This window comes from Protopterus annectens, chromosome 8.part0, assembly GCF_019279795.1.
Source record: "Protopterus annectens isolate FY-2018-M chromosome 8.part0, PAN1.0, whole genome shotgun sequence".
NCBI lineage: Eukaryota > Metazoa > Chordata > Ceratodontiformes > Protopteridae > Protopterus > Protopterus annectens.
Window position 1 is genome coordinate 408,967,531 of NC_056741.1, and position 23,319 is coordinate 408,990,849.

The 23,319-nt window shown below is 41.3% G+C and overlaps 1 protein-coding gene across 3 annotated transcripts in view; it reads left to right on the plus strand.

The window, feature by feature from the left end:
• Positions 1-23,319, plus strand: part of CFAP141 (cilia and flagella associated protein 141) — a 593,927-nt gene that overhangs the window by 220,505 nt on the left and 350,103 nt on the right. For 2 of the 3 annotated variants that reach the window (XM_044079922.1, XM_044079921.1), the window contains one exon: positions 20,900-20,994. In XM_044079922.1, the coding sequence (XP_043935857.1) occupies positions 20,917-20,994 (78 nt within the window). In that variant the 5' untranslated portion in view covers positions 20,900-20,916. The remainder of the gene's footprint in view (positions 1-20,899; positions 20,995-23,319) is intronic. The other variant, XM_044079923.1, reaches the window with a different exon arrangement.

Below are 23,319 nucleotides of genomic sequence, written 5' to 3' on the forward strand. Positions count from 1 at the left end.
ATAAAGTTCCCACAGACACATGCAGGAGGCCTGCAGTCATGCTCAGCAGAATAGAACATGCCTTTGCCAACCTGAAAATATGTTTCCATTGCCCAGATGTCTCTGGTGGCACAATGCAATTGATCCAATAGAAGGCCTGCAGGATCTTTACAGCATGATATATACTGCATAATATCACACCCAGCTGGAGTGTGATACACCTGATGAAGGGGATGCAGGGCTGCCATCACCACCTTCTCCACATCAGTAGACATTACAAATTAGATACCAGGATACAGCAGATGCATGACGCCTTTATCACCCAGGTCTTTGAATGAAAATAAGATGATACAGCTAGGAATGGTAAAATAAATATATTACTAACATTACAGAAATATAGAATAAGTATTAAAACTGACAGTTCCATCTCATAAAAATATATATTAACAAGGGATCAAATAATTAATGGCATCATTTCTCAAGCATATTACTTTTTACTATGACCTCATCCAACACTGCCAGTCCATCCCCAGCCTCCATCAGAGGAAGTAGGTTAGGGCTGTTATGCATCTGCTATCATTTGTGCATATTCCCTCAGAGATCAAGTCTGTGCCAGAGACCTTGCAACACCTCTCCTGCCTCCTAGCACCTGATGCAGAGGTCTGAACAGCAACAGGCCTTACCAACAGGAGTGACTGACATAACTACTTATGTGAAGTTATTCTATGTCGCCGTTCATTCTTTACTGATGGGTTCAGAGCCGATCCCTTGGCTCCAAGTAGGCACCTACTGCAAAGCTTGAGGATTTCAAGTAGCTTGAGGCCAAGTCCCTATCCCATGATGCACCTTGAGTTACCGCAGATCTAGTTTGCTGCTGCAGCTGATCGAAGGTTCTTGCTAGCTCAGGCCAGTAAAAACTTTAATACCTTTCTATTTTTACCTACTTTTTACTCTTGTCTTGGTGGGCTCTGCCCCGCTCCGTTCGCCCTCGCTAACACTCGGGCTCTCTCTGCTCCCCTGCCCTGCCCCATATTCCCTTCCGCCCCCATTACCTCTACATTTATAGTATTCACAGCCACACCCATAGCTCACCCTCACATCACCTCCACCAATCACAGCTCCTCAATTCAGATCACATTATACCACACCAACTTGCTCTACACAAAATACTCCCAATCACTCTCATTCCCATTAGGCATTTTTTACATCACCCACACTACTTACCCATTCACATATAGTGCAACCCTATAATTCCTATTCAGACCCCCACCTAGTACCAACTTAAATTTATAACCATGACTATCACACAACTAAGTCTAGTCTGTCTTCTCATAATTCTTTATAACACCACACGTTATCACTCTAGCAATATCCCTAAACTTAGTAGCACAACACTACATTATCCACTCTCATATACAGACACCACACATTATAATAATATCTGCCCACAATTGTTCAAGAACTACGTAACGGACCAATTCAGAACTAAACACATATGCTCTCATTCATGCTCCAAAAAACACAATATTTTCTCACACTTCTCACCAAACTCCAACATCTGTATCACCATTTTAACACCAGGCTCACCCTAAGTGGGGATATCCACTCCAACCCAGGCCCAAATCCATCCTGTCCAACACAAACTGCTCCAACACAAATGTCAGAACATAACTCCCCCACTATCTTTATCCCTGGGAAAATCAACAACAGCAGCAAAACCAACCATCTTTTAATGCTAAATATTAATATTAGAAGTATCAAAAATAAAATACCAAAACTCCAGGCCACAATAGCACACTACTCCCCAGACATAGTTGCTTTAACAGAAACCTGGCTAAATAAAAACATAGCTAACTCAGAAGTTCTCCCTACCGGCTACAATATCATTAGACAAGACAGACCACTTCGTAAAGGGGGTGAAACTGCCTTGCTGTATAATTCCAACTTAACTGTACGTCAATTACCAAACTCCTACCCCTCCCGCAATAATTGGGACATACTTATCTCACAACTTCAACTTCACCCTAAAAAGGTCATCACCACAATTGTGATCTATATTCCACCTGGTAATACACCTGCTAGCCTTGAAGACTTCTTATCCTGGTGTTCTTCCACATACCCACATGAAACCCTTATTCTGGGAGATTTCAACCTAGATTGGTTCATCTGCATATCAGAACTACCAAGTAATCTAATAAATCTCCATGGCTACCAGCAGCTAGTCCAAATTCCAACTAGATGTGATAAAAAATCTAAAAGGGAATCCATCCTTGACTGGGTCCTAACTAACAACCCCACATTGTACCCCCACGCAGGCAGTCTCCCAGACACCTTAAGTGACCACAACATAATATACTTTATATGTAGTAGAATAAGCATATGCAAAACCACTAACTGTATAGCCACTAGAAACACAAAAAAAATTATCTCCTGAGGTCCTCAATACTTTACTCTGTAACTGTGACTGGACCCCCCTCCTAAAAACCCTCCCACTTGACCAAGCTGTAGCATATTTCAACAAAACATTTCTACAACACCTAGGCACTGCCGCTCCATTGCGCAAAATCAAGGTTAGAACCTCTACAAATCCCTGGCTCAGTAAAGAAACCAAACAAATCCTCAAGTTCAGAGACACTGCCTGGCTTTACTATCCAAAAAACAAAGAAACACAAAGCCTAACTAAGTACCAAGAACTGTGCAACCATGCAAAAAGATGCATTAGGCTGGACAAAAAATCCTACTACATGACATTACAAACTAAATACCAACATAACCCCCCAAAATTTTGCAAAAATGTAAACCAGCTACTAAAACCCACCCAAAAGGCTATCCCCAAACCAACCACCCCTGACACTAAAGTTCCCATCGAAACACAATTCAACTCCCACTTTGTGAACTCAATTCTATCCTTAGTATCACAGAACAGTTCCTTCCTCACTATCCCCCCAACACAAATAACACTAATACAAGCTTTACCCTCAAAACAGTTTCCACCACTTCAATCAAAAGCATGCTCTCCAAACTAAAAACCTCATCAACAGCAGCCGACCTACTCCCCAGCTATTTCTTGAAACTCACAGCAGATGCTATTGCTATCCCAGTCTCCACTCTCATAAACAGATCAGTTGTTGAAAACTATGTGCCCAAACTCTGGAAAATATCCTATGTTACACCCATACATAAAGGTAGGACCTCCACTGAACTTAATAACTACAGACCCATTGCTTTACTCTCCCCCCTGGCCAAAATCCTAGAAAAATGCATTCATACCCAGATGCTAAAATATCTCCTAGACAGCAACATCCTGTCACCTACTCAGCATGGTTTCAGACCTGCTCATAGTACCACTACAGCCCTCCTCTGCTTCACAGACACAGTAAACTGTCTCAGAAATGAAGGCCTGCAGGTGTCAACTCTTTTTTTGGATATGTTCAAAGCATTTGACACAGTCTCGCACCAAATCCTGCTAAACAAACTAAACCAATATCACCTATCAAATTCCACTCTTACCTGGTTCCAAAGCTACTTAACTGACAGGTACCAAGTTGTGAAATGGGAAAATTCTCTCTCTCCTCAGATGCCCATAATTATAGGAGTCCCACAGGGTTCTGTCTTAGGACTACTACTATTCACAATCTTCACAAATGACCTCCATACCTCCACACAGCATGCATCTATCATTCAGTATGCAGATGACACTACCTTAATCTGTGCTGCACAAAACATTCCCACCCTTCTGCAAACAACTCAACTAGCATTCTCTGATGTTGAAAACTACCTAACCAAAGCTCAACTTATCCACAATCCAAAGAATACTCAGCTTATGATTATAACCAGTTCTAACAAAAACACTGATAACAGTCAATTCACTAACTACTCTACAAATGCTACTCCAATCACTCCAGTGGCACAGGCTAAGCTATTGAGAATAACCATAGAATCCCACCTAAAATTTGATAGTCATCTCAACTTAACTATTAAAAAAGTACATGCCAAACTGGGATCACGCTACCATATCAAACCATTTCTTACCAACAACACAAGATCAGCCATTGCTCGCTCCCAACTTCTATCCAGCCTACTCTATGCATCTCCCATTCTGACTAATCTCAACAAAACTTAACTAAGCAAAATGGAAGCCTGCTATAACAGAATTGCCCACTTTGCTGCAAATTGCTCATATAGAACTCATCACTGTACTGTTTTGAGACAGCTCCACTAGCTTGAACTGCCCAACCTTCTAACCTACAATCAGCTCTGCCTCTGTCATTCTATCTATTACCTCCCCGATAAGTGTCCTTCCCTCAAAAACCTAGTACAACATCACTCAGCCAAAAGGCCTCATAGATCATCAAGCAAACTACTGCTAAAAGTCACCAACAGCTACAATAGCTTTGGAGGTGCACTATATATTACTTCAGTGGCTAAAAAATGGAACTCTGTCCCCACTAGCATTCAAAACACATCATCCAAAGCCTCCTTTAAAGACCTAATTAGGCAACATCTCAAGCAAATTGGCAGTGCCATGATTGCTCCCCAGGCTAGTGAAAGCGGATAAGGTACACATACTAAACCTAGAGTACTCGATAATAGTTTTCAGTGTTACTCACAAACACTGGCTAATCTACAATGTATGTACTGTACCTGTGTACTATGTATGTATTCTACCAATGTTCCAAATTTCAGCTGTACACCACAAATCTATTAAGTACCTTTATTTTTAAATGAATATTTTTTGTTTGTTCTCTCCACTGTAACTGTTGATGTGCTGCATACCACTGTAAAAACATGTCTTTTGTAATTTGTGTGTATACTGACCATGTCTAAATGTATCTGTAATTTTTCTATGTGGAGCTTTTCTCCCCGGGCCTCTGCTGAAAAAGGGCCTTTTCGGCTCAGCCAGACACCCCTGGTTAACAAATGTAAAATAAAATAAAAATAAATAAAAAATTTACAAAATTTATTGTTAGTTTATAGTTAGATTAGTTAGATATTTAGATTAGATAAACTCTTAAAGCTTTATCTGCAGTGTTCCCATTCCCTGTGTGCTTTCTTTACTATATATTTGGCCTTGTTTTCTTCATAGGCCTATTTACATTTTCTGACTAAAAAATTGTTATTCAGTGACCTTTTTGTCACATTTGTTATTAGCATAATATTATGTGTTTACTTAGTGACTAGTAAGTGCTTTTTCAGTGACCTTTTGTCACTTTTTTCCTAGTATCTCATAATTATTAGAGTTAACTTGCTGCTTAGTTAATTTCTCTGTGTGTGTGCATATATTAAGCCTGTGTTTTATTAAAAGGCTTATTAGTAGTTATAGTTAGCCTTAGTTTAAAAGGCTTGTGTGTGTCTGTCGTTATAGCTAGCCTGTTTTTTATTAGAAGGCTTATTAGTAGTTATAGCTAGCCTTAGTTTAAAAGGCTTGTGTGTGTCTGTGCTTATAGTTAGCCTGTTTTTTATTAGAAGGCTAGTTTATATTTGCTGTTGTTGGGTGTGTCCATCTCTGTCATGGTTGATGACAAGGACAAACACCCTAAGTCAGGATTTAAAAAATGCCCTAAATGTGGGCAAAAGATGTCTGTTACTGATTGCCGTGTTTAGTGTGTCTACTGCTTGGGTGCCTTGCAGTTACAAAAAACATGTTCCATATGCCATTCTTTTTTCTCTAGAGTCCTCCAAGAGAGAAAAAGGAAGCTCATTGACAGGGGTTTGTTGAAACCTTCTTTCCAGGAGGCTTTGAGTGACCAGGACGGATCTAGTAAGTCCTCAAAGTCCTCCAAGACTTCTGTGGATTTGAAAAAGTCAAAAAAATCAAAAGAGTCTGTGACATCGGCTCCACAGGTCTCGGAGCCGACTGTCTTTTCTTTTCAGAGCCGGTCCCTGGTTTTGCAACCTGTATCCGAATTTCCCAAGTCTTCGCTTCTTCAGTCGGTACCATTGGTCCATTCATCTAGGTCTTCTGTTAGCCTCTCAGATATGGATGTGGATCGGGTGGTGCAGAAGCTTCTTCAGGCACTGGCCTTTGCAAAATTATCAGCTCCAACCCAGGTGGCTTCAGAGCCAAAGACTCTTATGCCAACTATGTCTCTTCCTCCTCCAAGCTATACCAGTCCTTCAGAGCTGGAGGAGTCAGACCTTCTAATTGTGGAGTCTTCGGAGCCGACGCCTGCTTCTGTGTCTTCTGCTCCTTTTACTCTGACGTCCTCTGCTCTGATTGAGGACTCTAGGATCTGACACTCTCTGGTCGGTTCCGGGGAAGATAGTCGGACTGACTTGTCGGTTCCGAGTCTGCCTCTCGGGGCTTTGGCTCGGATGAACTCGGCTCCTACCGTGGGCTCGGAGCTCACTGTCCCAGTGCTGGGGGTATTGATGGTTTCTTCAGATCTGTCGGTCGCTTCGCACCGAAGCATGGGTGCCTTCGAAGCCGTGAGGAGAGTTATGTCTCCCAAGACATCCTCAATTTCAGGTTCTGCTTCTTCATCCCCTAAAGTGCCTGTGTCTGCTTCTGCCTCACAGATTCTAGCTAAGCGCAGAGATCCAGAGCCTCAGGAAGCCCCATTGGGTGGCCCATGCTCTTCCGAGACCTCTCCAGAAGCTCCCACTGAAGAGGTTCGCAGGAAGAGTGTGTGTAAGAGGAAACATTTGCACTCTCCTCAGGAGTCATTATCATCTGATACTGACTTGGATGAATCAGAAGGGTCCCCACAGTCCCCCTATGAGAACATCTCATTTGCAGAGATACTGGAAATCCTTAGGCAGAGGGGTGACTGGCAGTCCACCAACCCTACTGAGGATGAGTCGGTCCTCCTGAAGGCTTTCGGGTCTCAGCCCTCCACCTCTTGGGTGTCTCCGCCCTTTGATGAGCTTATGCAGCTGGTCTCACGAAGGGTGTGGGAGTCTCCGGACACCATGAAGCCTGTCACTAGGAGGCCTAATAAGTTCATATCTGCCCACCTAGATAAAACCTTCTTGACCAAAGGTGTGCCAGTTGATGCCATGGTGGTGATGGCAGCCACCAAAAAGGAAATGTCTGAAACTTCCTCATCTATCCACCCTCCTAACAGAGAATCTAGGATCATGGATACATATGAGAAGCACACGTTTAGTTCAGCGACTTTTGCACTTCGTTAGCTTAACTATTTAATCCATTTTACAAGACTACAAAGAGATCTCCTTAAAGAGCTGGGAGATACTCTTCAGGGTACAGTAGCTGCAGAAGCTACAGACAGAGTTGCCTCCCAGCTTGCTACCCTCAATTCCATAGTGAACTCGTCCATGCACCTCATTTAATATGCAGCTGATGGAACGAGTAGGGCAGCGGGTACAGGAATTGCTCTTAGGAGACACTCCTGGATGTGCTTGTGTTCCTTTGCAGAGCCCTTCAAGTCATCCTTCGTGAATATCCCCTTTGATGGCTCCTCCCTTTTCGGGCCGAAAGTCAAGGAAACTTTAACCAGGTGTGAGCAAGATGGAAAGACTCTGTCTGCTGTCGAGGTCCATTTTTCCACCCCTACCAGACCCTACCCCAAGGGTCAAAGGGGAGGGAAAATGTGGTTCCAAAAAGCCGAAGGAGCCTTTCAGGACACACGTGGTAAACCCCCCTCCAGGGCAGAGGAGGGGGCAATAATGGAAGATGCCGCCCTCGTGGCAGAGGGGGTCCGCAAAACCATGGCGACAGAGATCACTTCTTTGGGAAGCCCTACCAGTGCTCCTGAAAGGAGGCCCAACTGTCCTGCTCTGGAGGCAGTCGGGGGGTCACTTATCTTTGTATCCAGACGCCTGGCTCAAAATGACAAATGACAACTAGGTACAAAGTATCATTTCTAGAGGATACTTAATCCCATTCGCCACCCCCCCCCCCCACCAACAGTGAAAATTCCGGACGTTCCACCCAGTTACAGGGAACAAGCAACATCAGAGGTCCAGACGTTGCTAAGAAAAAGAGTCATCCAACCAGTCCCAGCAGACCAGACAGGATCCGGAACTTACTCAAGATTCTTTTTAGTTCTAAAAAAGACAGGGGACTGGAGACCTATATTGGACCTCAGCAGACTAAACAAATCTGTAAAGAAAGAGAAGTTTGGGATGGTCACGCTTCAGTCAATACTTTCTATCTTAGGGAAAGACAATTAGATATGCTCGATAGGTCTCCAGGATGCATACTACCACATAAAAATGGCCAGGCCATACAGGGATCATCTGTGCTTCCGGCTGGGAGCCAATCATTACTAGTTTTGAGCCCTGCTCTTTGGTCTCACTACAGCCCCCAGAGTTTTCACCAAATGCATGGCAGAGGTCATGGCTCACCTGAGACGTTTAGGATTCCAGGTGTTTCCGTACCTAGACGATTGGCTCCTTACCACCACCATTGGGCATTAACACATTCACACCAGGGAGTCCACTCTGTCACTCTGCAATCAGCTGGGCATTACAATAAACTTAGAAAAATCTGCCTTGTCGTCATCGCAGCATATCTTCTTTATCAGAGCAGAATTGGACACCACCACCACGCTAAGACTTCCAGTAGAGAGAGTCTTATTTCTCAGGAGAGACTGTCCGCATTTTAATATCCGAAAACAAAGCACCAGCATCAGAAGTTCTGAAATTGATAGGAATGATGGCAGCAACAATTCTGGACATACCACTGGGTCGTATGCACATGCGGATACTGCAATGGCTGTTGTTCACTCAATGGTCTTACCAAGAGCTCCCCATGTCTCACTTGATAATGATCACAAAGTCCTGCAAAAAGGATCTTCAGTGGTGGTTGACCTCACTCCATGTTACTATAGGATGCCCATTTGTGCTACCCCCTCCAGTGGCCACAGTCACCACGGACACTTCCCTGATAGGGTGGGGCATTTTCAGGGAAAAACAGCCCAAGGCACATGGACCGATCAAGAGACACATCTGCATATCAATGTCCTGATGATGAGAGCAGTACTTTTGGTGTTGCAGTACTTCGAGGACTCTCTTCCTCTGGGTATGATTGCGATTCAGATGGACAACATGTCAGTGGTCTGGTATTTGAACAAACAAGGAGGAACCAGATCATACACCCTTTGTCGTGAGGCCATCAGAGTATGGCAGTGGGCTATTTCTACCCAGAACTTTCTGTTAGCAATGCACATCCCGGGAAATCCAACGTGATAGCAGACAAGCTAAGCAGAGCAATTTTGTTGCCCCACCAGTGGTCCCTCAAGATGGAAATAGTGGACAGGATATTCTGCAGGTGGGGCCAGCCTTGCTGCAACCTTTTTACCAGTCACATGAATACGAAATGCAGAAGCTACTTTGCCCTGATTTCTCCTCAGGGAGAAGCCCCAAGGGATGCACTTGTTCACGATTGGCCCCCAGGTCTCCTTTATGCATTCCCAACAATTCCATTGATACCCAAGGTATTACAGAAAGCTTAAGCCCTGGGAAGGACCATTATTCTAATAGTTCCTCATTGGCCTCATCAGATTTGGTTCCCCTTCCTTCGACTTCATATTTTGGAGGACCCCTGGATTCTGAACCCAGTTCTGGACCTTCTGACATACTCGTCGGGGAACTTCAGCCCTTTCTGCAGTCCCTGAAGCTGACAGCTTGGCTGCTCCAGTTCCTGTCATAGCCAGGTTCCATAACCTTTCCAGTGAGATGAAGCAAATTCTCCTATCCTCTCATAAATCCTCTATGAGGAAGATTTACCTCAGCAAATGGAAAAAAATCTCTATATGGGCCTCTAAAAACAATATTAATCCTTACCAAGCCCCTATGGCCTTTCTTCTAGAATTCTTAACCATGATATTCAGTACAGGAGCTGCAGCAGCAACAGTCTGTGTTCAACTTGCTGCCATTTCTAACTTTCATCTGGGATTTGAAGGACTGAATATTATGTCACACAAATTATCCAAACCCTTTCTCAAAGGGACCTTTCATATTAGACCACCTGTGAAATCTCCCTATTCTCCATGTAATCTAAATTTTATGCTTTCCCACATAATTCTTCCGCCATTTGAACCAGCTTCCTCATGTTACCTCAAAATTTTGTCACGGAAAACCATCTTTTTAGTGGCTATTACTTCTGCCTGCAGAGTGTCAGTGCTTCAAGCCTTGTCCATCAAGCCTCCTTATTTGATTTTCCATGCTGACAGAGACTCACTTTGAACAAACCCCTCTTTCTTGCCCAAAGTTTGCACTAAAACTAATCTCAACCATATTATTGATTTACCAGTTTTCTTCCCCAACCATTCCAACAATCTAGAGTACATGCTTTACAAACTTGATGTTCACAGACAGCTCAGATTTTATTTGGATAGAACAAACGATTTCAGGAAATCAGACCAGCTTTTTGTTTCATTTTCAGATTCCAGGAAGGGTAGGCAAGTGGCTAAAACAACTCTGTCTAAATGGTTATCTCATTGTATCATCTTTGCTTATTCAGCTGCCAATATGCCCTTACAGCATAAAAGCTCACTCAACCAGAGCTGTTTCTACAGCCTCTGCTTTTTCTGCCAGATTTCCTATTGATAGCATTTGTGCAGCAGCCACTTGGTCAAAACCTCATATCTTTATCACTCATTACAAAGTTGTCAGGTCCTCTAGGGACAGGGCCTCCTTTGGATCCACAGTCCTGAGAAATATACTCCCGTGAGCCACCCGAGGTTAGTGGTGCTTGGGACGCTACCTATCAGTAAAGAATGAACGGCGGGATAGAACAACTTCACATAAAGAAGTTATGTACTTACCATAACGTTCCATGTGAGTTGTTCATCTCACCTTCGTTCTTACGTCCCTCCCTCCTATTCCCTCCTGGGCTCTCAGAAGACCTAGATGCTAGATCCTTCCTGGTCACTCAACCCTTCTACAATCTCTGTCTTTTGGAGTTATAGAATGACATATGGTATTATTATACGCAGAAAACAAGATCTGAGGTAACTCAAGGTGCATCATGGGATATGGACTTGGCCTCGAGCTACTTGAAATCCTCGAGCTTTGTAGTAGGTGCCGACTCAGAGCTGAGGGATTGGCTCTGAACCCATCAGTAAAGAATGAAGGTGAGATGAGCAACTAATATGGAATGTTATGGTAAGTACATAACTTCTTTTTCCTCCACTTGACATCTGATGCAGAGGTGTGAATGACAAAATGGCTGGACAACAGGGGTGATGATGATTCCGTAGACTGACACCCCTCCATGCATGTGGTTCTGGTGTTAGTCATGGGAGTGATGCTGTTGACATACCATATACCTGAGGTGATGGTGTTGCAGTTGGACATAGGAGTGTGCAAAACTGAGTTTGCTGTTGCGACATAGTTTCTGACTGCATGCACACCATAGCACAGAATGTTTGGTTAAATGTATGAAGTTCCCAAAGCAGCTTGTTAATGATATTAGTACATCTCCTCCACTGCTGCAGGGCAGTGATATGATATATGTGTTATCATTATGCATACACTTTGACTGACTAAATGCTCGTCAGTGCCATAGCTTCCCATATATGTGCCTGTATCGTAGAACATAACAGGTCAGCATGCTGTGCCAGAGCATCATCTGTGACACCACCACCCACTGGTGGGCACACCTGCATAATACTTGCCCTGCCATGGAAATGCTGCAGCAGGGCTAATCATAGGATTCCACGGTGCCCCTGTGCCACTCATCCTTCTCTCAGCAGTAATGCATACAGAAGTACCACTACTGGTAATGTTGTCAGACAAACCAAACCAAACAACAACCAAAGAGTCGAAAATGAATACCATCAACCACAGAGTTAGCGAATTCCAACAATGAGGCACCGACCAGGAGTAGAATTAAATACAGTTTAATCCACAGATACACATAGACTGAGCGCTTTCTCCAGTACAACTGGCTTCATCAGAGTCAATTAACAAAACACACCCAGCTTTGTCTTTCCTTATATAACCCAGTAAAATCCACTGTCAAATCAATAAAAAAATTAAGTAATTAATCAATTATTTAAAAATCTTAAATAAAGAAAATTCATAAAGTGAAGAATAATAACTTACTTATAATACTAACTCAACACAATATAATAAATTGTTGTTTTTCAAGTTGTACTCCAAAAATATGCATACATTTAATCAATATATTCTGTCACTTTATAATTCAATGATGTTTATAAATTGATCTCCTAACAAATTCCATACTCAGAAGTATATAGACCAAAACCTATGTACATGTGAACTAAATACCTTATTTATATATAAAAAATAGATATAATAATGTATATATATATATATTCCAATAAATGAAGTGTAATAAGATAAAATAGAATAAAATTCATCTATCAACCATAATATTATTAATATAACTTGATTTTTTTTTTTTTTTTTAAAGTAATATATATACACATTTATATGTATATATATATGTGTTGCTTATTTAGGTTTTGAAGAGTCTCTTATACATGTGAAACTAAAATTTACTCTAAGTAATAATAATCATTCTTTAGGTTGACACCACTTGACACTTAAACTACTTTTTTCAAATAATTTGTGCACGATGTTTTAATATAGGCTTTAAGGAAATACATTCATTTAGCCCAGGAAACTTTGTGGCATTCAATCTTATCTGCCACTCTGTTTCACGTAAAGCCACACAATTGCCAATGTCACAGTTAATGTTTGATTTTACCCTATCCACTATAAAAAATAAAAACTTTTTAAATGAGTGACATTCCTTTGAGTGCATGTAGAGGGCATTATGTTCATCCTTCCTTTTGATGGAACTACAGTGCTCCCTAACTCTTTCTTTTAGACTTCTTGTTGTCATGCCCACGTAGAATGCCTCACAAGACATACAAGATGCTACATAGACACAGTTTCTTGTGATGCAATTACATACACCCGGGCATGCGATAGTACGTTTATAGCCAGCAACATTCAGATAGGTCCCCACAGCAATGTATCTACATATTTTACATCTACCACATTTGTTCATATTTGATCTTTTAAATCCATGACTAGTCTTCTCTAGTATTTCCTTTAAATTATGACCCCTAGCGTATGATATAGCTGGTTTTGTACCCAATACTGCTTTGGTGTCCCTATTTAGAAAATGTTCCCACAGACTTCTAAAGTTGTCACATAATTCAGGTATCTTTTCATTATATCTAAGTATGAATCTTGGTGTTTCTTCACCAGAATAAGCATCAGTCTGCCTAGACTTCAATACTTGTGCTGTTTCACCTTTATTTTTATTTTTCAAGATGGGTACAAACCTATCTTTTCTCTTCCTAAATATTTCCTTTTTGATTTTCTTCAACATTTCTATGGGGTAACCCCTTTCCAGAAACATACCTATAAGTATGTATTTCTCTGCCCTGAAGGTGTCCTCTTCACTAATAAGTCTAGATAGACGGACCATTTGGCCCTTGACCAGTCCTCTCCTTTGATGCATTGGGTGACAACTTGCAAAATGTAACATTGAGTTAGCATAACTCGGTTTCCTATATATGGTACTAATAAACTCAGTTCCATTTTTCAGAATTTTAATATCCAAGTAGTTAGCTATATCCTTATCCCATTTGTAGGTAAATTTGAGAAAATTAGATGTCCCATTAAGGTATGAAACAAAGTCAATAGCGCTCTGTTCATCACCTTTCCATATTATTAATAAGTCATCCAGAAATCTGTTGTATGAAATAACATTACTATAATATCTGGATCCAAGGATGTATTCTTTTTCCCATGCTAATAATACTAAATTAGCAAAAACAGGGGCACATCGTGCCCCCATTGCTGCACCTGTTAGTTGTTGATATGTTTCTCCTTCAAATGAAATGTAGTTGTTTTTTAATATTAGCTCCATCAAGTCATAACATAACTCAAGTTTTCCTACATCAAAGCTCGGACTAGTCAATAAACTGTCATAAAAAAGATCAAGACCCTGTTGGTGTGGAATCACTGAGAATAAATTAATAACATCAATTGTCAAAAAACTAAGACAATCCTTATGTAAAAACTCCACTTCCTTTAACCTTTCAAGACAGTGCCAGGAATCTTTTAGAATATGGGCTGCATCCACTATAGCTTTCTTACAATGTGTGTCCACGTAAGCCGCCAAAGGTTCGGTTTTGGACCCTTTAGCCGAAACTATTGGTCGAAATTGTAAATGCTCCGTTCCTTTGTGCGTCTTGGGTATCCCAAAAAACCTAGCCATCTGAGGGTGTTTTACCAAAAGGTAATCAAATTCTGCCTCATTGATAACCCCTTGGTACAAGGCATCGTGCAAATATAGGTTAATTTTGTGGTAGGCCCTATTCACCTCATTTGTTGTAACTCTACTGTATGTTTCTTCATCATTTAAAATTCTCATCATTTGGCAACTGTAGTCAACATTACTCATTATCACCATTCCCCCACCCTTGTCAGGTCTCATAAACCTGTATTGATTCGATGCAATCAATTCATTAAGCAAAGCTCTCTCAACATTAGATAAATTATCTTCACCATTTGTTTTCTGAGAGCAAATTCTCCTAAACTCATATTCTACTAAATGTTCAAAAGAATGGAATTAGTACATCTCCTCCACTGCTGCAGGGCAGTGATATGATATATGTGTTATCATTATGCATACACTTTGACTGACTAAATGCTCGTCAGTGCCATAGCTTCCCATATATGTGCCTGTATCGTAGAACATAACAGGTCAGCATGCTGTGCCAGAGCATCATCTGTGACACCACCACCCACTGGTGGGCACACCTGCATAATACTTGCCCTGCCATGGAAATGCTGCAGCAGGGCTAATCATAGGATTCCACGGTGCCCCTGTGCCACTCATCCTTCTCTCAGCAGTAATGCATACAGAAGTACCACTACTGGTAATGTTGTCAGACAAACCAAACCAAACAACAACCAAAGAGTCAGAAAATGAATGACTAAGATCTGTAAAATGACACACAAACAGCTTCACAGGAATTTATTTTGTTAGAAACACTTTTAGTACTTTCATTCCTTTTAACAAATAGAGACTTCTTCAGAGTGTTAAACACTTGCAGAATTCTTGAATATAATATGTTTAAAGAAATCACTTAACATTCATCGTTCAACTCTAGAATTAGATTAGAGTTTGCCTGTGTGGCACAGAAGGATGGAGCCTATACTGTGACCCAGGTGACTGGAGTTTAATGGCCCTGGCACTGGAGAAGCCAGGTGGAGTGGGGGAGAGGTGAGGGGGTATGGCCTGCTCACCTCTCCTATGGGGAGGGATTTGCATGCACTCAGAGGCACACTGAGTGGTGTAATCTCCCTGATGTTGACCAGAGAGACCACCATTCTTGTTGTGGGGTAGGGACAGGGCTGCTTGAAAGCTACTCCCCTTGCAGAAATGAGGGGAATCCTTCATGGGGTAGTGCATTGCACATCCCTCATTGGCACAGTGCTAGGTGTGTCTGTGCTGAGGCAGGAAGGAAATGAAAGAATGCTTGAATCATCCTTGATGGCCACCTGGATGACAACTTTCCTTGGTTGGCTCAGATCTGGTGAGGGGAACTAGTGAGCTGTTAGACCAAAGGAGGGTTTAATTTTTGGCAGGCAGTGTGGGCAAAGAACAACAACAGCAACAAAAATAGATTTTAAAATATAGCCACTTCAGTGACCTTAACTTCAAAAGACACTTAATTTGTAAACAGTAATTAATACCTGGGAATGTACAAACTTTTAAGCATACCTGCATAACCAATTCATGTTTTTCTAAAGCAGTATCCTAGTCTAAAACCCCAAAACCGTAGTTTTTAAAATTAGGACAATGACCAGGATGTTGTTCTTGATAACTAAAATGTGCTCGTAAATTGTGAAAGCCTTCTTCAGCTTTTACCAATGTAGAAGGCCTTTCAGTTTGAATATACAGCAAGGTAGACAACATTTGTGGAACTACAGTTGTAATAATCTTTAGTGTTTAGCAATTTATAATATTTAGCCACACTAGTTGTAGCTAGCTGTAGCACCACCCAGTACAAATATACACATCTTACAAAAGCCAATAAACTCCCAATTTTTGGGGGGATGTTATTTTCTGTTGAATATCTGTGCCATGTTCTTAGAGGATTTTGATATTATTGCTCCACTTATAAGCAAATAAAGATGTTGTACCTGATTACTTGATGTAATTCATAATTTCTTTGAATAATATTAAAGGTACCTATAATAACTCATTTTATAATAAATGTAATAATGCTGTAAGGAGCACAAATGCATTGATACGCAAACTGTTGACTGCTGGTTTAACATTTTCAAACCAAGATGTTAAAATGGGTGATGTTTATTCTTCCTTTCACCCTTAACTTCATAAACAATTCCCCCTAACCAATTCTTCATCATAAACTCTTGTTGGAATACAGAAAGGCTTCCCACAAGGGGATGTCTTAACATTGTAGATTTTGTCATTGTTGTAAACATTGCTGATGTTTAGACCACTCTACAGTTGAGGTTTTCTGCTTGCGGGAGCCTCAGTGTAGAGATTGGTCTTGTGAGTAGAGCTGCATGATAATGTGGTAATCTGAGGGAGCGGCTAATGCTAATTAGCCTTGTGGTCTCTTCCAGAAATGTTAATGGCTCCTGATTTATGCAGTCAATTTGGTCTTGTAAAATTTCCTGTTGGTGGAACAAGTGAAAATACAGCAGTCAGTCATTCACTCCTGTGGGAATACTCATAGTGCAGGTAAGCTCAGTGAAGGCATGAGGGTGGGAGGTATGTTGGTATTTGTGTGTGTGTGTGTGTGTGTGTGTGTGTGTGTGTGAGAGAGACTTCGGGGGCATGATGGAGATGCATGAATGTGAATCTGGGTGTGTATGTATACCCCTCCAAAGGGCCCATCTTAATACCAGAAGAATGCAAAGCCCCTGAAATCACGGATGAACAAGTAAAGACCGCACTCTCCAAAGCCAAGAACACAGCATCCATGGGACCAGACAACATCCCAGGCTGCGTACTGCACGAACTACAAAACGAACTGGCACCCCACCTAACTACCATGTTCAATCATAGCCTCACCTCAGGCTATGTGCCTACTGAATGGCACACAGCGACGGTTATCCTACTCCACAAATGGGGTGCAACCATGGACCCTGGAAACTACCGCCGCATTAGCCTGACGAGCTTGGTCTGCAAGGCCATGGACCGTATCATCTTGGAGCTTATAAACAAAGACATAGGTAACCTCCAAACCCTGGAACCCACTCAGTTTGGGTTTGTAAAAGGTAGATCCTGTCTACTGAACCTGACTGACTTCTTTGAAGCAGTCACTAGAGCCGTAGATGAGGGCAAGGTAGTGCACACAGCCTATCTTGACCTCACTAAGACTTGCAATACCATCCCCTACTCTGGAATTATAGATAAACTCACTAAACTGGGCATAAATCCCTATGTCACAAGATGGGTGGCCAACTGGCTTACTGACAGAACCCACACAGTAAAAGTAGCAGACTCCAAGTCCGACTTCAGACCAGTGACGAATGGAGTACCACAGGGTTCGGTCGTGGGTCCTCTCCTGTTCGGCATCTACTTATCTGAAGTGCAGACCAACACAGAAGGTCTTTGGCTAACAAAGCTCGTAGACGACTGCAAACTGGGAGCTGTAATAGAATCACCTAATGATGTAGACATTCTACAAGAGGGTCTCATAGAGACAGAGGCTTGTTGTCAAAGTCATGGCCTCAAGCTCAATGCCAGGAAGTGCATTGTCATCCCCTTTGGGAAAAACTCAGTACCCATGAACTACCACATAGGCACTAGCTCACTAAACACCGAAAGTGTGATAAGAGACCTCGGGACACAGGTGGACAGTAGTCTCTCCTTTGATAACCATATCGCCACAGTAGTCAGGAAATCCTTCTACGTGGCTCACCTCATCACAAAAGGGTTCCCCTCTAGAAAAAAAGGAGGTCATTGTTCCTCTCTACTCATCCCTCATCAGACCCATTATAGAGTACAATGCCCCATTTAGCATGTGTCTCACAAGACACGTAAAACAATTGGAAAGGCGACAGAAATACCTCATTAAGAAGATTACCGGCCTCAAACAGATGCCATACGCAGATCATCTTAAAAAACTCAAGCTGTACTCCATCGCATATCGCCTGCTCAGAGGCGCTATCTGCCTAACATACAAAGCTATGTCAAACCCAGAGCTGTTGGACATGCTACACTTAAAGAAATCTCAATCTCTCCCAACTACACGCCCCAGGGACCTAAACCTTTTCACCACAATAAGCAGAACATGCTAGAGGGATAGATTCCTGTCCCAGAGACTTCTCATACTCTGGAATAAACTAACCATTCATGCCAAGCAAAGCTCCTCATTGGCCCTCTTTAAGAAAAAATCTTGACGACTGGATGGGAAATAGAAAATTCACCCCGGGGATCACTTCTGTGGCACTGCTTGACAGGGGCACAGGAAAATAATTTTCTTGGGTGGCGAAAGCCAGGGAGCCTTTTTGGCTAGGCTTGTATAGGCCCCAGGGCTGATAGCCTAGTACCTGCCTATGAACCTATTTGTGTGAGCACTAGATGGGGGGTTAGGTAGGGAACAGAGAGTCTGAATATACGTGACTGTGATTGATTGTGTGGGAGCTTGTTGAGTGGCTGTCTGTGTGTGTGTGTGTGTGTGTGTGTGTGTGTGTGTGTGTGTGTGTGTGTGTGTGTGTGTGTGTACGTGCATGTTGGTGAGTGGGTGACTGTCTCTGTGACTGTGATTGATTGTGTGGGAGCTTGTTGAGTGGCTGTGTGTGTGTGTATATATACTGTCGCTGTGGCGACCCCTAACAGGGAAAAGCCGAAAGACACAACGTATATATATATATATATATATATATATATATATATATATATATATATATATATATATAAATATGTGTGTGTGTGTAAGGGAGAATAGTTGGATGCCTTTGCCAATGCAGTGCATGGGTCGCTATGGAGAACTGTATTTCCATCAGGTATAACTAGTGCTAGCGTGGGCTGTTGTGTGATTCAGAGATCTGGTGATTATCCAGTAGTGAGGTCATTCTTATTGCAGCCATAGCTGTCTCTGAATTACACTTTCTCACCAATTACCACGAGCAATGTGCCTTTTCTTAATCCCAGGGTCCATCTATAAACATGTTCTGAAGAATGATCAATTGAATTTGAGAAACATTATCATTCAAAATTAATGTAGGAATACTTATGTGCTCTTTAGTAACATTTCTTGCGAAGAACACAGAATGTCCACATTGTGCATGCACATAATTATTAACATTCATAGATTTTCTATGTCTAGTGAAATGAAAAACATTACTTTCGTAATTTTTACTTTATTCAGTGTCTAAAAAGTAATGATGTCCACATGGCTGTTAGCCTCTAAGCTCAAGAATCAGGGACAAAGGCAAAAAATAATGGGGAAGAATGGTCCAAAATTAGGGCTAGATTTTAAATATTTCACTCATACTTTTGCAGTTACTAGAATATGTTTTTTTCATTACCATGCATTTTCTGAAGGATATGAAATTTGAAACGCGTATGTCTGTTATTATGAATGTGTGTGTCTTTGTGTGTGTGTGTGTGTGTGTGTGTGTGTGTGTGTGTGTGTGTGTGTGTACAAAGTTGTGTGTGAGTGCTAGATGGGGGTAGATAGGGAATAGAAAGTCTGGATATATCTGTGTGTAATATCCGAAAAAGAAGAAGGTACCAGACCACAGCCAAATCGATCATAAAATTTATTACATAGAAGATAAAAACCAGGTTAGTGCTTTCACAACCTCAAAGCTGCTTTATCAGAGTCACAATAGCCTCCCATTGTTTTGTACCCCTAATAAACTCTAGGAATTAGCATAATTCCTAGAATGGTACAATTCAGTAGCCTAGAAATTAACTGCATGAATTAGCATAGCTGTTAACAAAAATTTAGATTGTTTCTGTTATTGCATTGTGCTAATATGTTAAACTGTTAAAAACTTTGACTGTTTACAAATATTACTCTTATTGCATTGTACTAATATGTGCACTTTACTAATATGCGTTTTTCTATTTGTTTAATTTGCTTCATTTGTGCACATTACATTTTTCTAATAACTTAATCTTATGTTAAATCTGTAATTTGTAATTTTCTGGAGCTTTTCTCCACAGGACTCCATTGAAAACGGGCTCCTCGTGGCCCAATTGACTAGCCTGGCAAACAAACTAAATAAATAAAATAAATAATAAATACATTGTTCAGGAATATGTTCCATTAAAATGAAATTCCACTGGCTCAGTGACATGGAACAATTCCTCCTCTTGTGGTGTCAGCTGTCAGGATTAGGGAAGAAGCCTTGACAGCTGAAAGGAAGGCTAGGAAAGAAAGGATTTAGCATTGGACTGACAACATTCCTTGTCTTAGAAGGAGAGAAGGGTGCAGGAATCAATCTGATTACAGCCTTACAGAAATAGTATGCAAGAGCGAAATGTATTGGTGGTAAAGTGAAGCAGAGTGTTACACATGCAATGTGCTGCACATTCATGCTCATTATACTGCACATCTGGGCTCATGGGAAAACAGTGGTGAACAAAATAATACTATGCAATTCTGGATGGTACAATACTAGAAACATTGATCTCTCCCCATCCTATATCAGCGTACAATAAGTATAGATCACCTAGCTCAGAAGTGAAATTTTAATGGTGATTGGAAGGGTGAAGTGGAGGAGAGAATCTGATATACCAGCATTGATCATGGAGTCCCAAAATTTTTAAATAAAATACAATTCTTGCAAGCCATTTAGAAAATTTTAAAATGTAATTTAAAAAAAACTGTGAAGAGTATATTTTGAGTATTTTAAGCACTTTATGTTTTTCATCCACATATGTAATGTGGAACATTGGTAACTTGCTTTAATTTTTCTGTGATAATGAATTTATCATTCGGTATAACAAAGATATGCATATTTATTTCAGAGTAGATTGTTGAGCAAATGTCTTTGATCATAAGAGAAGCAGAACAGTGGAACCGTAATACCAGCGAACAGGATATATTGCGAAAGAAACAAGAGGTAAGCATGCGTTTTGTAAAAACTCAATGATACAAGACAACGCTGATATACATTTTCTGTGCTTTGAGAGATTGTGGAAGCTTCATACAGCATAAAAGACAAACAATGTTTTTTTTTCAATGTCAAACTAGAACTGAATTCTTAGTGTGAAATTAAGAGCACTGCTATCAGCTCAGACGTTCCAAGCAAACAATAGGTATGGTCAGAAAGTAAGAATACTCAGTTTTAAGTAAAGGCAGAAAATAAGATTACTCAGTTTCACAGGGGATTGAGGGATATTTTGCAGTTGATTATTTTAAGTAAGAGCTGTGCTGAAGGTGGGTAAAGCCTTTGTAAAAAATTCTGCTATTTTGCTTTCAGCAAATGACCTGTTGAATGAAAGTCTGCTATGTTAAATTAAATCACTTTATGGAGGGCACTCTCTTGTCAAGAATAAGGGTGTTCACTACATTTAAATCAGTGAAAACAAACAAAACAATAAAAAATTCTTACCCTCATAACTTTATGGAGATGGCAACTTGTTGCACAGTGAAAGGCATTAACCTCCGATGTGAAGTTGTTCTATCTCATCGTTCATGCTTTACTGATGGGTTCGGAGCCAATTCCTGAGCTCCGAGTCGGCACCTACTGCAAAGCTCGAGGATTTCAAGCTCGAGGCCAAGTCCCTATCCCATGATGCACCTTGAGTTACATCAGATCTAGTTTGCCGCTGCAACTGATTGGAGGTTCTTGCTAGCTCGAGCCAGTAAAAACTTTAATACCTTTCTAGTTACAAAAATTATTGTTAGTTTATAGTTAGATTAGTTAGATAGTTAGATTAGATAAGCTCTTAAAGCTTTATCTGCAGTGTTCCCATTCCCTGTGTGCTTTCTTTACTGTATATTTGGCTTCGTTTTCTTCATAGGCCTATTTACATTTTATGACTAAAAAAATGTTATTCAGTGACCTTTTTGTCACATTTGTTATTAGCATAATATTGTGCATTTACTTAGTGACTAGTAAGTGCTTTTTCAGTGACCTTTTGTCACTTTTTTCCTAGTATCTCATAATTATTAGAGTTAACTTGCTTCTTGGTTAATTTCTGTGTGTGCATATATTAAGCCTGTGTTTTATTAGAAGGCTTATTAGTAGTTGTAGTTAGCCTTAGTTTAAAAGGCTTGTGTGTGTGTCTGTTGTTATATTTAGCCTGTTTTTTTTTAGAAGGCTTATAAGTAGCTATAGTTAGCCTTAGTTTAAAAGGCTTGTGCGTCTGTCTGTGCTAATAGTTAGCCTGTTTTTTATTAGAAGGCTAATTTATATTTGCTGTTGTTGGGTGTGTCCATTTCTGTCATGGCTGATGACAAGGACAAGCACCCTAAATCAGGATTTAAAAAATGCCCTAAATGTGGGCAAAAGATGTCTGTTACTGATTGCCATGTGAATTGTGTCTACTCCTTGGGTGCCTTGCACTTACAAGAAACATGTTCCATATGCCATTCTTTTTCCTCTAGAGTCCTCCAAGAGAGAAAAAGGAAGCTCATTGACAGGGGTTTGTTGAAACCTTCTTTCCAGGAGGCGTTGAGTGACCAGGATGGATCTAGTAAGTCCTCAAAGTCCTCCAAGACTTCTGTGGATTCGAAAAAGTAAAAAAAAATCAAGAGAGTCTGTGACATTGGCTCCACAGGCCTCGGAGCCGACTGTCTTCTTTTCTTTTCAGAGCCGGCCCCTAGTTTTGGAACCAGTATCCGAAATTCCATGTCTCCACTTCTTCAGTCGGAATCATCGGTCTGTTCATCTAGGTCTTCTGTTAGTCCCTCAGATTTGGATGTGGATCAGGTGGTGCAGAAGCTTCTTCAGGTACCGTCCTTTGCAAAATTGTTATCAGCTCCAACCCAGATGGCTTCAGAGCGAAAGACCTATGCCAACTATGTCTCTTCCTCCTCCGAGCTATACTGGTCCTTCGGAGCCAGACCTGCTGATTGTGGAGCCATCGGAGCCGACGCTTGCTCCTGTGTCTTCGGCTCCTTTCACTCTGACGTCCTTGGCTCTGATTGAGGACTCTAGGAGCTGACACTCTCTGGTTGGGTCCGGGGAGGATAGTCGGGCTGACTTGTTGGTTCCGACTCTGCCTCTCGGGGCTTCGGCTCGGATGAGCTCAGCTCCTACCTTAGGTTCAGAGCCCACTGTCCTGGTGCCGGGGGTATCAACGGTTTCTTCAGATCCCTCGGTCCCTTCACACCAGAGCAGGGGTGCCTTCGAAGCCATGAGGAGAGTTATGTCTCCCAAGACATCCTCAACTTCTAGTCTGGCTTCTTCATCCCCTAAAGCACCTGTATCTGCTTCTGC